The sequence below is a fragment of the Salvia hispanica genome, chromosome 6, assembly GCF_029641045.1.
Source record: "Salvia hispanica isolate PSC_SH4W2 chromosome 6, Shi_PSC_v1, whole genome shotgun sequence".
In the NCBI taxonomy this organism is placed as follows: domain Eukaryota; kingdom Viridiplantae; phylum Streptophyta; class Magnoliopsida; order Lamiales; family Lamiaceae; genus Salvia; species Salvia hispanica.
In genome coordinates this window covers 42,368,634-42,384,505 of record NC_142697.1, presented here as the reverse complement: position 1 = coordinate 42,384,505, position 15,872 = coordinate 42,368,634, and the positions used below count along the sequence as shown (strand labels likewise).

General features: G+C 39.6%; 3 protein-coding genes across 5 annotated transcripts; 2 read left to right on the top strand and 1 right to left on the bottom strand.

The window, feature by feature from the left end:
* Positions 1–1,986: 1,986 nt before the first annotated feature.
* On the top strand, positions 1,987–5,561 carry LOC125207236 (zinc transporter-like protein). Of its 2 annotated transcripts, none has more exons than XM_048106494.2 (2): positions 1,987–4,958; positions 5,152–5,561. In XM_048106494.2, the coding sequence occupies exon 1, from the start codon at positions 2,127–2,129 to the stop codon at positions 4,935–4,937; it is 2,811 nt and encodes a 936-aa protein (XP_047962451.1). In that variant the 5' UTR covers positions 1,987–2,126; the 3' UTR covers positions 4,938–4,958; positions 5,152–5,561. The 2 variants fall into 2 exon arrangements, with proteins under 2 accessions (XP_047962451.1, XP_047962449.1); XM_048106492.2 differs by having other exon boundaries at positions 1,989–4,958; positions 5,145–5,561.
* Positions 5,562–6,566: 1,005 nt separating this feature from the next.
* LOC125204111 (ADP-glucose pyrophosphorylase family protein) lies at positions 6,567–9,803 on the top strand. 2 transcript variants are annotated; one of them, XM_048102670.2, is made up of 15 exons: positions 6,568–6,759; positions 6,856–6,953; positions 7,135–7,235; positions 7,354–7,432; positions 7,565–7,625; positions 7,736–7,782; positions 7,890–7,982; positions 8,080–8,170; positions 8,405–8,453; positions 8,604–8,720; positions 8,819–8,966; positions 9,078–9,170; positions 9,246–9,314; positions 9,401–9,443; positions 9,527–9,803. In XM_048102670.2, the coding sequence occupies exons 1-15, from the start codon at positions 6,702–6,704 to the stop codon at positions 9,625–9,627; spliced, it is 1,248 nt and encodes a 415-aa protein (XP_047958627.1). In that variant the 5' UTR covers positions 6,568–6,701; the 3' UTR covers positions 9,628–9,803. The 2 variants fall into 2 exon arrangements, with proteins under 2 accessions (XP_047958628.1, XP_047958627.1); XM_048102671.2 differs by lacking the exon at positions 8,405–8,453 and having other exon boundaries at positions 6,567–6,759; positions 8,618–8,720.
* Positions 9,804–9,962: 159 nt separating this feature from the next.
* Positions 9,963–15,724, bottom strand: GMII (golgi alpha-mannosidase II). Its single transcript, XM_048104464.2, has 4 exons — positions 15,038–15,724; positions 14,500–14,649; positions 14,331–14,363; positions 9,963–13,094 (listed from the first exon to the last, which is right to left on the bottom strand). Exons 1-4 carry the CDS (start codon positions 15,587–15,589, stop codon positions 10,356–10,358), a joined length of 3,474 nt encoding a protein of 1,157 aa, XP_047960421.1. The 5' UTR covers positions 15,590–15,724; the 3' UTR covers positions 9,963–10,355.
* Positions 15,725–15,872: the final 148 nt, after the last annotated feature.

The window sequence follows — 15,872 nt, the reverse complement described above, 5'->3', positions numbered from 1 at the left end:
GAAAGAGCATGTAAAATCATCTTAACTTATCTACCATCAGAAGAAGTCTCAACAAACAAACAACTCTCGACAACACAAGGGCACAACACCGAAGCAAAAAGGCCACTCACATAAAAAAAGTTCATACATGGAAAACATTATATTGCTTGATTTCGACACTATATTCCACAGTACCAATCTATTGTCTTAGTAGGACATCACTAAATTCAGATTCTAATCTATTCGAACATTGCTCTGAATTCTAGATTCACCCGCCACGTGGGCTAACATTCTTAAATATTTAATCTCACGAAAATAATCCCTCTTCAAATTGTATGTATGTTTAATGTTCTTTAAAATCCATACGAGTACTAATTTATATGCAATTTATTCTCCATGTGGAGTAATATTTAATAAAATTATTTTGAAAGGGAATGCTTTAGTACATAATTTATCAAGAAACTATGAACACATAAAAAGTAAGTATATTTGACACGTCAATTCAGTAAATATGACATAATTTCACTGTATAAGATTCGTGAATATGAATAAAAGATAGACGTAAGAATGCCAGCAAAAGAGGGAGAAAAAAATAGTCCTCTAAAGGCCACGTATTATTTCACAATCCAAAGTTTGATAAATTAAACTTTGAAGAGACACATGTTTTATTGGGTGCATTAGCTTTGTTGTTGCCATACACTAAAAAAATGTAGCTTCGAAGAAATTACTATTATTAAAAGTTGACCACATTAATTGTGACAATTTGTCAATCAAATGAAAAAAAAAATAAAAATTAGTGCACTAGTTTGTTACAGCATTGTTTTTCTTTTTATGAGTTAGATGTTTCAGCTTTGTTGTTGCCATACACTAAAAAAATGTTGCTTCGAATAAATTACTATTCTACTATTTTTATAAGTTGACCACATTAATTGTGGCAATTTTGTCAATCAAATGAAAAATAAAATAAAATTAGTGCACTAGTTTGTTAGTTGTTACAGCATTGTTTTTTCTTTTTATGAGTTCGATGTTTTTATTCTTCTGGTTTATAATGTTTCTTTCTTTCTTTTTTCCTTTTGTTGGTGGATTGGTGACGAGGAAATCACTCTTTTGATTGCTCCATTATTGAAAAAAAAATTCTTGTTTACGGAAACTATGAAGATGGTGCATGAATTAAATTAATAGTATTTGTCATTGATATCGTTTTCAATTAATAATTTAAACTTTACTTTGGTATGTTGCAATATGTAATCTAGATAATGTAATCATTCAAATGCAAATGAAGACATTATAACGAACAAGATTCGGAACTTTATAAAATATTATCCTGCACATTATAGATCTTTCAGTTCCATACATCGTGTAATTAATTATTTAGTAACCAAAAGCATGGAGCTACTATATGCATAGTTTATGAAGTTTTATCTTATATAAAAACCAAAAAATTAATGTTATTGAATTAAACAATGTTGCCTATTCATACAGAAAATGACATTGTTTAATTGAAAACTATAAGCAATATCACACATCCAAATTTTATGGTTTTTTGACCCATTTTCAAAGTTACGGGACGAACCATATTGACAAAACTTTATAGGAGTACTAGTTCTTTTTAATAATTTGCTCAAAGTTTAAATAAAAAGTATAAAGATATGTAAAGTTTGCACGGCAAAGAGTTTTGTTGTTTTGAACTTCATATAAATCAAATAAACATAATGCATGATTATCTCTTCATAAAACAAATCTATTTCTTATTGGGCCGTTAAAATCTTTTACTTGTTGGGCCCTTACAATTTGTTACTAATTGGGCCGTTCAAAAATTGTCAGTATACAATGTATTTGCATAATTGCATATACATTTAAATGTTTCAAAATATTCAAAGATCTTATGTCATTTCATTAATTTAGATTGGAAAAGTAGACCATCTACGACTAGTAGTACAAGAATAGAAGACCCATGATTATTTATTGACCAAAAAAAAATTAAAATTTATTGACATTCAATTTTGTGATTTTCCAATTTAATTTTGCTTTCTTGACCCAGCGTTACGTTCTCCGTCGACCGGGCCGGGCCTTTCCAAGAAACCGGCGACTTAAATCCAATCCTCTTATTCGGGCCTTCTCTCTCTCCACGCTTTCTCTCACTAAACATGGCCGATCACCACCACCACCACCACCGCCCGAATCGCATCTCCCTCCCCCCACGCGCCGCCAATGCCGCCGCCGCCGCCACTCCGACCCCCCGCCCCGCTTACCCACTCTTCCCCCACACACCTTTCACCCCCGCCGCCACTCCCTCCAAACTCCGCCGCCCTATTTCTCGCCCCTCCGCCGCCACCTCCCTTTTCCTCCTCCTCTTCTCCCTCCGCTCGCTCTACTCCCTCTTCCCATTCCTCCGCGCTTCCCCTCCCTCCTTCTCCATCTTCCCCTTCTCCTTCCTCGTTTCTCTCCTCTCCTTCTTCCTCACCCTCTCCTTCTCTCTCTTCGCCTCCGTTTTCGGCTTAGATTCTCACACTAGAAAGTCCCAGCGCCCCCTTCTCTCTCTCACTCTAATCACCCAATCCCAGCACAAGCTCCTCGCCGCCAAATCACTCCTCCTCGCCGTCGTTTTCCTGCTCAGATTCCAGGCGTTGCGCTACTGCGGCGCGGCGGCGCTGATCCTCGCCGAATTGGCCGGAATCGTCGCGGCGCGTTTCTTCCAGGAAGGTAAAAATCGAGTCTTTACCGATGGGAACTCGATTGGATCATCCAAGATTCGTGGGTTTATCGCGCTTTTATCTGGATTGATCTTGTTATCTCTCAGCTGGGATCGAATCGAATGCTTTCCTTTATCCCATGTGAATATTATCAACAAAGGGTTTGCAGCTTTCCCTAATTCGAATTGTTTGAGGATTTGGCCAATGCTGCTGCCATTCTTGTCAGGGTTTTTGGGGTGTTATGAGAGGGTTTTATCGAATTGGGGGGAAATTCGTGAGCTAGGGCAGAAGAGGGTTAGGTTGATCACGTTGTTCTTCACTACAGTTGTGCTGTTCATACCTGCTTGTGTTAGCATGCTCGTGTTTGAATTCGAGGGCGATAGCATTTCGTTGTCGAGCCTAGGCTGGCCGTTGGTGAATACTGTAGTTTTTGGGGTGCTTTTGAGTGAGAATTACACTGATGAGAAATCAATGGGTGCATCTAAAGATAATCAGAGGGAGTATTTTGTGACATTTGTTTGTACTCTTGTGTTGGAGTTGTTCTATTTTCCCGAGCTCTCGTTGTGGGGACTGCTTGTATGTGGTTTGTTGTTGTGGATTGCGACAAGGGAGCTGAATCCTGTTAGTATTAATTATCCTGAGTTGGGGTATGAGTCGAATGAGTCACGTGGTTTTGAGGTGATGAAACCTCTTAGGCACATTTTGGGTGAGCGGAAGTCACGCAAGATTGCTCTGTTTCTGCTGATAAACACTGCTTATATGGTTGTTGAGTTTGTGGCTGGTTTCATGAGTAACAGCCTTGGGTTGATCTCTGATGCTTGTCACATGCTGTTTGATTGTGCTGCTCTGGCTATTGGTTTGTATGCTTCGTATATTTCGAGGTTGCCAGCAAATGGTCAGTTTAATTATGGGCGTGGGAGGTTTGAGGTTCTCTCGGGATATGCCAATGCTGTTTTTCTGGTTCTTGTCGGAGCGTTGATCACGTTGGAGTCGTTTGAGCGGATTTTGGACCCCCAGGAGATTTCCACGAGCAGCCTGCTGTCTGTTTCGATTGGAGGCTTGGTTGTGAATATGGTGGGGCTTGTTTTCTTTCATGAGGAGCATCATCATGCCCATGGTGGATCCGGGTCGTGTTCACATTCCCATCACTCCCATGGCGAAGAAGCTCATTCACACGAGCATCACCATGATCATCATTCACAGCATCATGGCGACAAGCATCAGGAAGTCGTGGGTATTGTACATGACTGCAGTGAGAAATCGTGTTCAAAACATGAGGAACATCACCACCACCACCACCCGAAGAATGAGCAGCACGACCATGGTCACGAACATGTTGAACTACACGGCCACAATCATCATCATCATCATTCCCATGTACAGGATCAGCACCACCACTTCCACCATGACCACCAGAATCATGTCGGCCAATCAGATCATAGTCACAGTCATGCCGGAGAGAAGGAAAAGCACGACCTCCACCTCCACAGCCGAACTGGTCAACTCGACCATCATCACAAACATGTTGAACCACACCACCACCACCATGATGTCAATGTGGACAACCAACATCATCACCACCACCAGAATCATATTGGCCAATCAGATCACAACCACAGTCATGCGGGAGAGAAGGAAAAGCACGACCTCCACCTCCACCACCAGACTGATCAACTCGACCATCATCAGAAACACGTTGACCCACACCACCACCATGATGCCAATGTGGACAGCCATCATCACCACCATATCCACCACCACGATCATGCCGGAGAAAAGGAAAAGAAGCATCACCACCACCACCACATCGACCACAACATGCAAGGCATCTTCTTGCATGTCCTGGCAGACACCCTGGGAAGCGTTGGAGTTGTTATCTCGACTTTAATGATCAAGTACAAGGGCTGGCTCATTGCTGACCCCGCATGCTCAATATTTATCTCAGCACTGATTGTATCATCTGTGATTCCACTGCTTAGAAATTCGGCAGAAGTCTTGCTGCAGAGAGTCCCCAGATCCTACGAGCAGGATCTCAAAGAAGCTCTGAGCGACGTGATGAAGCTGAAAGGAGTTCTTGGCTCCCAGAATTTTCACGTCTGGAGCTTCACCAACACAGACGTCGTGGGGACCATCCATCTCCATGTATCAGCAGACTCTGATAAACTTTCCATCAAGAAACAAGTTTCACACATTTTACGCGGAGCTGGGGTCAAGGATTTGGCTGTGCAGGTAGAATGCATCGCCGAGTCACTTCAACCCTTATGACTCTGCCTGCATAATGTTCCGGTAATTCCAGAACTTTCTTCTTAGAATTTTCAGCAGAAAGCATGAATGCCATTAAATCTATGATTGCAAAATGTATATCAGTCCCTTTAATTAATCATGTTGTTATGAATGAGGATAGATGCTTGATCATACTTATCTTCGTCTAACTATTAGTACCTCGAGGCCTCATTGTTTCCTTGGTTATAGGGTTCAGTTTGGGACATAGCGGAAGTGAAGTATATTTACAACTGATAGAATGGCACGAAATCGTGGAAGTAAAGTATATTTTCAACTGATAGAATGGCATGAAGCTACTAACTGTCGATCAAAGGCGTCTCAACGAGCAGGCTTTTCTTGTCCAGAGATTATTTTAGTTGATCACAAAACCCTAGTTTGCTGTTCTTGTTGATCACAAAGAGGGCTAAGTTTATGGTTCTTGTCTGCTGTAAAGGTGAGATGTTTGAATAGAAGATGAAGGTTTTACCTTTTGATATATACACAAAATGTATCTGTATTTTTGTAGAATTAAACAGCAGTTATTTAGATGATGATTATGTTTTGCTTTTGAAAGTTATTTTTTGTACAGTTTGCTAACATTACTGAAGTGATACTTTTGTTTGGCTATTTGAATATTTGTAAATCTAGCAACGTTAAATCATAAGTGCTTATAACTATATTAATACTTTTGTTTTGCTATTTGAATATTTGTAAATCTAGCAACGTTAAATCATAAGTGCTTATAACTACAATATCATACTACTACTATTGATTATATATATATACACTCCCTTGGTCCCATAGCATGATCATGTTTAATGAATTGTAATAGTAGGTCACAATGATATATATTATAAATAAATGGATGTATATTAGTTACAAGTTAGGGATAATTTTTTATATATAGTAATAGATGAACATTTTCATATGTAAATTCAAGTGCATGATACTCCCTCCGTCCACGAATAAGAGTCCCGTTTTTCCATTTTGGTCCGTCCACGAATAAAAGTCCCGGTTCATAATTACCATAAATGGTAAAGAGACCCCACATTCAACTAACTCATTCCACTCACATATCATTTAAAACTAATATATACAAGTGGGATCCATATTCCAATAACTTTCTTCCACCCACTTTTCTTAACATTTCTTAAAACCCGTGCCATTTAGAATTGGGACTCTTAATCATGGACGGAGGGAGTACATATCAGTGCTAATATTCATATTTTTATAGGATAGACGAAAATAAAAAGTGCACGTATTTTTATGGAACGGAAATAGTATATGATTTTCTCTTTCTCATGGAAATAATTTGAATCAATATTCTGAACCATTAAAATATTTCACTTTGAGATCCAACATGTTAAAAAATGATAGACGAATATACCATTGGATCCCTAAAATATAGCTTTAAAAATGTCCAAACTACGAGAATTTTGTGAGATCTGGTCAACATTTTAATTATTTGTTGGAAATAAAGTTTGATAAGTTTATTAATTTCTATTTACTAATTTAATAGAAAAACAGGTATCATTAACTTTTTTCAATTATTTTAATTCTTTTATAAGTAAACTATTGTACATTTAATCACCAAATACAGAAAGTGAAATACACTAGAGCGTACAAAGCGACATCGTTTTAGGAGGCGAAATTTGCTGATTTGATCTGTCAATTCACCTCGACTCAAAATCACTGTAACTGTAATACCTAAAATCTTCGGTTTCAGGGTTTAAGAGAGGATTCTGGACCTTTTTTTATCACCGGAAAATGGACAACGCTGATGAGAAGGTGGTCGCAGTGATCTTGGTGGCAGGTCCAAGTAAAGGTTCGATTTTTATAATTCTGTTCTTAATTTCTGTCTAATCTATCAATTCTCCTCTGAATTCTTTCTCATCCCCATTTCAATGGCGCTTTTGCTCAGGGACTCGATTTAGGCCTCTTTCTTTCAACACTCCAGAGCCTTTATTTCCTTTGGCTGGTCAACCAATGGTTCATCACCACATCTCCGCCTGCAAAAAAGTATGTTTCACTTGTTTTTGGAAAGAAAAGTAATCATTGCTGATTTTCTACTGAAGGTGGAATTACTCAGATGTTACTTTTCCTTTGTACAATTTGTGTGGTGGCATCTTGCATTTGTGTTGCAAATTTGCAATGTGTTAAGCTGGAAGATTTGAGTGTTTTAATAATTGAGATTGTGCAGATACCCAATTTGGTCCAAGTTTTTCTTATAGGATACTACGAAGAGCGTGAATTCGCGCTATATTGCTCTTCGGTGTCTAATGAGCTCAAAGTTCCTGTGAGGTGAATGTTAACAGATCTGTTAGTGAAATGTGGTTTAATTGCTTCTACAAGTTTGAGTTATATAAACAGATCTATTCTTGAAATGTTATTTACCAGGTTCTTATTTTGTTTTTTTCAGATATTTGAAGGAAGATAAACCACATGGTTCGGCAGGAAGCCTTTACTACTTCAGGGATCGAATCATGGAGGAAACCCCTGTATGCATTACTGGTTACTGAGTCAATATTTATTGAATTGCCTCATCAAAACTCTACTTCTTTTCGCGTAGCGTTCTGGTTTGTAAATGCACAAGTTTTGCCTTCTTACACTGTATGCTTTCATTTCTGCAGTCGCATATTTTTCTGCTTAATTTTGATGTCTGCTGCAACTTTCCCCTGGCTGAGATGCTTGGTAATCATCGTCTTTCTTCTATTGTCTTGAAGAATGTTTTTGAGCTTATGTAGTTATGTGTATTCTAACATCTTTTTTGCAACTGTGTAACTGCAATTTCTGTTGTTTAGAGGCCCATAAAGCCTATGGTGGGATTGGCACATTGCTAGTTATTAAGGTGAGTCTCCTTTCACAAAGTCTTCTTCTTTTAAGCCGGCTTATTGCATTACAGACCTCAACTCTAGTTGTTTCTGTGAAATACTCTCTCTGAAATTGATTCTGCAGGTTTCTGCTGAATCAGCCAGCCAGTTTGGCGAGTTGGTTGCTGATCCGACTAGTCAAGAAGTGCTGCACTACACTGAGAAACCGGAGACCTTTGTATGTTTCGCACTTAAACACCACATGCTTAGTTTTAGAAGTTGACTATGTCTCCCTTTTTTGGGCTTACATAATTTTTTCCCACTTGTAATTACAGGTGAGTGATCTGATTAACTGCGGTATTTATGTCTTTACGCCAAACATTTTTAGCGTCATCCAGGAAGTATATCGGCTCCGGGAAGAAAAAGGTGAGTGAAGCTAAATTATGGTATTTCTTTTATCTTACAACTACTTCATGAACTTACCGATTCTATTAACAACTCAGTTTCAAATATCTTCAAAACCTGCGATACAGTTCTAATTTATATGTGATTGTGATATAGAAGTTGTGAAGATCTAGATTGTAAATCTACTGAAATTCTACTTGCACTTGTGACTATGATGTCAGTATTGATGATTATATTTCATTCAATTAACTGCAGCATACACTCGCAACATACTAAATTACGAGTCTCAGCAATTTGCTATAAGGTATAACTAGCAGTCATAAAATTCTTCGCCTTTTGCACATTAGTGGCTTTCAAAGAATCAAGAATTTTATCTTTTTTTATACTCCTATAAACCGTTATATTAGGATTTCAGCCTCATTTTAGTTACCGGGTTGATTAATCTTTCGTTTAGGTCTCTTCCTACAGATTTTGTTAGGTTGGACCAAGATATTTTGTCGCCTCTTGCTGGTAAAAAGCAGTTGTATACATACGAGACCTCAGAGTTTTGGGAACAGATCAAAACCCCTGGGTAAAAATCAATCCTCGCACGTGGCGTGGCAATTCCTTTCTTCCATGTATATCAACCCTTTCGATCATCTTAACTGAGTCAAATATATAACTTTTCAGAATGTCTATCAAATGTTCTGCTTTGTATCTTTATCAATTCCGCTCCACCTCTCCACATCTGCTGGCCAGTGGGGATGGCAACAGAAGTGCTTCTGTTGTAGGAGATGTTTATGTTCATCCATCCGCTAGAGTGCATCCTACTGCAAAGGTAAATTCAACTAATCTCTGCAGCAAGATGTTTATGAAAACGCACGTAGAAACTCTCTTTCCTGGAAGATGTTTGTTGCCATTGCTTTGATCCGTTTCTTTACACAAACAGATTGGACCTAATGTCTCAATATCAGCAAATGTTCGTATAGCGCCTGGTGTAAGACTCAAGAACTGCATCGTGCTAGATGATGTTGAAATCATGGTGCGTTAGCCAGATAAAATCAAGGAAAGCAATAAAGTTGGTATACAATTGAGTAACACGATCTTTCTTGGACAGGAAAATGCTGTTGTGGTGAATGCAATTGTCGGGTGGAAGTCATCTCTCGGACGATGGTCGCGTGTCCAGGTACTACTCTACCTTAATTTTCACTCGAATGTGTGGGATTAGGTGCAAAAACACCCGGTTACAAATTTGTTTCATCACTCTTACAGGCTGACGGAGACTACGACACCAAGCTAGGGATAACGATATTGGGTACGCCACTGCGACCACATCTTGCCTGTACATGTAAATTTGCTTATGCTTAGGCTAACACCGAATTCTCATATCTGATGCAGGAGAATCGGTGATTGTCGAAGACGAGGTTGTTGTGATAAACAGCATAGTTCTTCCGAATAAGGTGCTCAACCTAAGCATGCAGGAAGAGATCATCTTGTGAAGATTTTGATAACCATAATTTCCTTGGGCAACCATTGCTACACAATCAAAGGATTACTAATGTTTATACATATTGTATCTGTTTCCCGACCAACAAATTTTGCTGTGTGATATGTGAGCTTACTTTGTGACGTGACATTCTAGTTGTCTAAATATTGATTTATGGGTTGCCTCTAATTTTAATGTTACCAAATTCAATAGAATTGCATGACTTCTAAAAAATTAAGCATTACTAAAAGATCATTTTGGTCATTTCAAAAATTAAGATTTGGGGGTGTAGATGGCTTAGGTGTGTAGTCAAACATAAACAGGTAAATATAGCGTATGACAATACACTAAAAAAAGGCTGAGTAATTTCCAACAATTGCAAGTGTCTATATAATACACATCTCATCTCATCTCATCTCATCTATAAGCATTTGTGGACATTCAATACGAGTAAAATATATATCCCATTTTTGCCAACAAATGGTCTCTGCCTGAGAATATACAGTACACATCTCTACATAATCTATTAGACTAGTGGGATAGCCAGCTTATAACCAGTTAGATGCTCCATCATACAACCCGAAGGGGCTGACGAGTATTTCTACAAAACTTCCAGCAGCATGTGCTTCAAGATTTCCGACTTAGGTTGAACGTTACAGTTTGGAGAGATCTACTTCTCACAAACGGGAAGTTGCAAACCGATAGCAGGAACATGTTCTATAATTTATATGACAGCAGCATCTATTGCACAGGCTTTATCTGCAGCATGTACGCCTGTATTTCCATGGGAGGGATAAGGATGTGGCCTTCTTGAGCGCCATTTCCGAACTGCTCATTATAGCCAAGATCTTCAGTCTCATCGTGTAGCAGATTAACAGAAGTCGCTTTTGCACTCGCAACATTCATCCCCTGGAACATGTCAAACATATTGATCGGTTCGTCAGCTATAGTTGAGCACTGTGACCTGGCGGTTCGACAGTATGAATTATCCCAATGCCGCCTTTGCACAATGAGAGCAAATTTGGGCTCTCCTATGGGGAGCTGAGTGTATTTCTGAGGTCGGGGAACCTTAAAGTTCAAGATATGCAAATCGCATGGGAGAGAAGCCGCCAATGGAGAAAATGATCTAGGAGGGGGCTGCACAGATATTGGTTCAGGGCTTTTAGCAATGAACCCATGAATTGGATAGTTCAGGTGAGCACCGACCACATGAGATAGAAGAGAGGGACTCGAAGGGCGAGGGTTCGAAACAGGATCAGCAGGTAATGAAATGTTAGGTTCCAACAGGATGTGGAAAAGCACATTCATAGGACGGTTGTCCAACACCCCTTGACCCAGGCCACGGCCATCATCGTTCTGAAGTCGGCGATCAAGCATGATCTCCAACCACCCATTTTTCAAGCTTGCCACACCCAAGGACTGTTTAGTATGTATAGAGAAGCGCTCTCCGTTTACATCTTGCATAAATGCAAGAGAGGGCATTGGGTAGTAATTTCCCTGCAGAGGTATCTTGTCATAAGTTTCCCTGCGGCTCATCTGAAAGCCGTTTAGATCAGTGTAAAAGATCCTCTTATTATTGACATCCGTCTTATACCTTGCTATGATTTCCTTATCAATTAATTCTTGACCAAGAAGCTCAACGTGATACTCTTTCTCAACCACAAATTCCTGTATTGTACTTTCCCCATTATACAAGCGAGTGCTGTGGGAAATTGGCGATTTCTCCCATGATGTTTTAGGATAACAGTACACTTCCCTTACCAAATGGCCCTCTGAGATCACCATTGTTCCACCGGCTTGAGTGATAGGCTCAGCATCACCATTTGGTTTGAAGAGGTAAGCCCCACTCTCTCTGCTAGAATACATACCTATTTCTTCACCAACAAAATTCATGCGACCATCTGTGTGACTTATTTTGTGCAGAAGTCCATGACTTACATTGAAAGAGAGTGTCTGATGTTGATTGCTAATTTCCACTGTGTCACTGTCAATATTCGAGCAAGCATAATGGGCAGGGCATGAAAGCTTCTTTGATGGAGCGAAAATTCTCAGACTAGCTGGTTTGGCTTTCTCACATCCAACAAACCCATTAGCAACATAATAAGTCTGCAATCCCATGGCTGGGACAGAAGATTTCCAGTACAGGCGGTGTCTCCCCGAAAATATTTTGTTATTGTCATGGCGCAGTTCAGGAGAGATCTGGCTCTTGACACATGTCCAGTTTGAGTCCAAAACTGTCACATCGGGTCTCTCAACAACCACCATCACCACCTCATTTCTTGTTTGCTCCAATGGGTTAAAGAGAACCACAGTCTGGACTGTACCTTCACGGGCACTAATTGCTTTATGCACAGGCTGAACATCATATCTAGACCGCATTTGTGCTGGCTCAAAATTAGCAGCAAGCTGATCATTTTTTTCATGGCGAATTCCAAGGAGAACCTCAATAGCCTTAGACATAAAAATTTCCAAGTCTTGCAAAGCCATATGCATTCGCGTCCCATAGTCTTCAACCACATGATCCTTGGCTGTACCAGTGACGCCATCGTGATGCTGGAAAAGAGCTAAGTTCCTTCTAGCAGAAATCAACTTGTATGAAAAACTAGTGGGCAACTTCTCACATTGCGCTTTTTGGCAATAACCTAATAAAAATGACATTATCATTTCTCCACCGCGGAGTGTCTGCTCCAACACTCGGTCAACAGCCTTGAAGAAAGGCCTTGATACATAATAGCCACTCCAATAATCTTGACTTCTGTCAGCATATGTAAAGAAATCACCTGATAAAGAAGGGAAACCACCAATTTCACCAGAGCCAATTTCACCAGTAACAGAATAATTTATTCTGTCAGCCTCTTCACGCATGGTACGGAAATAGTCATCCAAAGTGCCAAATTTAGCTTCAGCGTTCAAGCCAGGATCAGAATTAATATAATCAAACAGCATTTGGTAGTTCCTGAACTGAGCTTCTGCTTCATCAATGCTGATGTAGCGAAAATCATCACCAAGGGGAATAAGGATTGTGTTGGTTCGGTAAAGCGTGGATTTCTTCCTATATTGATCCAACAACAGAAGTGCCCTCTCCCTAACATTTTCATGGTCGGTCTCCACAGGATGTTGTCCCCAGGGACAACGCTCATACATAAATCCACGGATTCGAGCGAAGTCGAATTGGCAACACACAGCAGGATCTGGCCCACAGGTGTGTGGAATATCATAAGAATAAAAGGGCATCATGTGGACAAATATATCAGTTGATTCATCAGAATCCCAGCTCTGCCTCCATACATACTCCAGTTTCTTATTCCATGCCAACTCCTTCTTCAACTCATAATGTGTTCTATGTATAAGCATGTTTTCAAATCCCATGCGACGGAGAAGATAAGCCATAGTGGATGAATAGCCAAATGGATCAATTGACCATGAATTCTTAGGAATAACCCCAACAGTTTCATTCAACCACATGTTTCCCTCTGTCATCTGAGACACACAGTTTATGATCAATACTTCATAAGTAATTAGTTTCCACCAATCTAAATTAAAGTTGCACCTAACATTATACTAACATGTCCAGAAAAATCAAATCTCTATCATAACCATAAAATGCAAGTACATTTATCTACATAGCTATGCGATGGTAAACATGATACTTTTTTTCCCTTGGGGTGGCGGGGTGGATAAGATTTGAGATGGAACTGAATAGAACATATATATGCATCATATGAAGCAGAATCATAGTCATAAAAGGCACTAGATGGTGGACCAGGTCAAGCGCCCGATCAAGATCAAAAGCAGAATATAAGCAAGCCAACAAGCAGATTTAGGAAAACATAGTGTGGAGTTTTATAGCAGTGACGAAACCACATGGCTATATGATACGCTCATACACATGATCTATCATTTTAAAAATTAATAAGAAATCATCACTGACAGTACCATGATGTGATTCACACCCTGCCTCCCTAACCAACACACACACACACATATATAAATATACATATATAGGGGCGACTGAAAAAAAACAGTTTTTATAATTATATAGTATATGTGTTCGTAGGCGCACGTTAATGTAGAAACTCATTCTTATGGTCAAAACTAAAAATGCTAAAACCACTACATTGAATGTATAAAGTCACCACATTCACAGTGAAATTGACCACATTCGTAAAAAACTAAATTAAATGAAATGTTTGTTCCTTATGAATTTGATCCCTAGTGTTGCATTCACCATCAATTTTCATAATCGGAGGTTGGTTATTATGAGTCTCCTTTTTTATTGTGAGTCTGCTTTGATTACTGCACCGTACATATAAAATTACGAAGTTCACTGTATAATTTACTAGTACAAATATAACTATTCTGTGGATTCAATCCTAGGTTAATTTCATTTTCTGTGTTCAGTATCAGATTCAAGAATTTTATACATCTGGTGGCTGGTGCAGTAAAGAACAGGAGACTCAAGGACTCACGATAACACGGAGACATTTGATGCCTCGCCTGCACACACACACACATATATAGCCTAGAAGATTTAAGTATTTGCTTTGAGATCTTCATTGAATAAAGTACTATAAGGTGGGCACAAATCAATGAAAGCTATAGCACTCCCATTTACATAATTACATCCAAGCAGATATCAGACAGTTCACCTTACACATAATGCTAAACTAGACTACTAGAGTGAGTTAAAATAACAAACAAAATTTGCATAGTTACCTGTTCAATGATAGCAAAAAAATGTGAATTAGCCTGTACAAAGATGAAAAAACAACCGGTAAGATTTTGCATCTACTATTAATTAATACAAATATAATGGCAATAAAAATTGAAAAGTAGTTTATCTGAAACTGAAAATATAAGGGAGTGGGGGCTGGGGGCAATTTACCTCGTCATTCATAACCCATCCACCTGAAACAATTTCCAGCTGACCATTCTGGACTAAATTGGTGAAGGATTCTCTTTTCGCTTCTGAAGCATCCCTCCACCACCTCTCTAAATAAGACATCTCTTCCCATATAAACTTTCTCCGAGTATCCTACAACAACATCAACCAATCAAGCAGATTTTGTAAATTTCACCTCCTATATACACAAACCAAATTCTGGTCTTAAACAAGAACCATCAATACCAAGGATAGAACAAGAAGCAACTATAGTTCAGCAGCATGCAAAAATTGAATGTCATCGACCTGTTATAAGTTATAACCATGAAAACAGCATGAAATTTTTTAGATTGATGAGGCACCAGATAAGTACAATAGAATAAAAGCCAAATTATATTAAATTCCATTTTATCCTAAAAGTTTGGTATCTATCAGCTAAATTGAGAACATAATTCAACTTAATGTTCAATCGAATCTCACCAAATTATAAATACGTTTCCTAACAACTCCGATCTAGGTTAGATGGAGAAATGATATTAACCTTGGAAAGCGTTTCCACAATAGTGTCGAGAATATGTCTGGACTGCTTCTCGTAATATTCTTCAACAGTGAGCTTCCATCCAGGATCATTATGCGAATGCGGCACCACAAACACCTTCAATTTCTCATCATCCCACTCATGACCCTTGTAACTCACGCGCCACCCCTGCTTCCACGGCCCACCGTCCTCATCCAGAAACTGGATCTTATCATACAGATCCTTAGTAGTGATATCCACATCCGCCGCCAAAATAGTCCTATTCGGCGACTTATGCACGACCGGCTTCCGAGGCCGGGCGGCGCGCCCGCGCGCCGTCGCCGATCGCAACTGCAACGGCCCGGGGACGGCGGCGAATCGGAACAGAACGAAGAGGAAGAAGAAGAAGGTGACGCAGAGTCCGATTGTGAAGAAATTGGCGAGGATGAAATCGCGGAAGGCGGCGGTGGTGCGCCTCCGCGACTTCCGCGGCTGCTTGGATGGGGATTTTGTGGCGGCGGTGGGGAGGAGAGACTGCGCCCATCCGCCGGCGCCGCGGCGGGTGGAGAATGCCATGGCGGTTGGAACGAGATCCGGTGATCGTAGCGAGCTGGGGTTTTGGTCGTCGCCTGCAAAGTCGACGACGATTTTGATGTGCCGTTGATGTCGAGATAGTGTTGAGATCTGTTTGTCACTCACTCCACTGGTTATTAAGGTCTAAACAAAATTAAAATTCACAATAAAAATATAATTGCACTATTATTATGTTTGACAATATGTCAAATACATTTATTCATCTAGATATTTACTCCTACTAGTATAAATTCATTTGCGTAATCTATATACCAATTTTGGTAGG

Coding starts and splice junctions, on each gene's coding strand:
- LOC125204111 (XM_048102670.2), top strand. CDS start 6,702: ATGGACAACGCTGATGAGAAGGTGGTCGCAGTGATCTTGGTGGCAGGT. Junction 8,967..9,077: donor GAGTGCATCCTACTGCAAAG/GTAAATTCAACT, acceptor TTACACAAACAG/ATTGGACCTAATGTCTCAAT. Junction 9,315..9,400: donor GACGATGGTCGCGTGTCCAG/GTACTACTCTAC, acceptor TCACTCTTACAG/GCTGACGGAGACTACGACAC.
- LOC125207236 (XM_048106494.2), top strand. CDS start 2,127: ATGGCCGATCACCACCACCACCACCACCGCCCGAATCGCATCTCCCTC.
- GMII (XM_048104464.2), bottom strand. CDS start 15,589: ATGGCATTCTCCACCCGCCGCGGCGCCGGCGGATGGGCGCAGTCTCTC. Junction 14,650..15,037: donor TTGTGGAAACGCTTTCCAAG/GTTAATATCATT, acceptor ATGTTGTTGTAG/GATACTCGGAGAAAGTTTAT. Junction 13,095..14,330: donor TTTTTGCTATCATTGAACAG/GTAACTATGCAA, acceptor TGTGTGTCTCAG/ATGACAGAGGGAAACATGTG.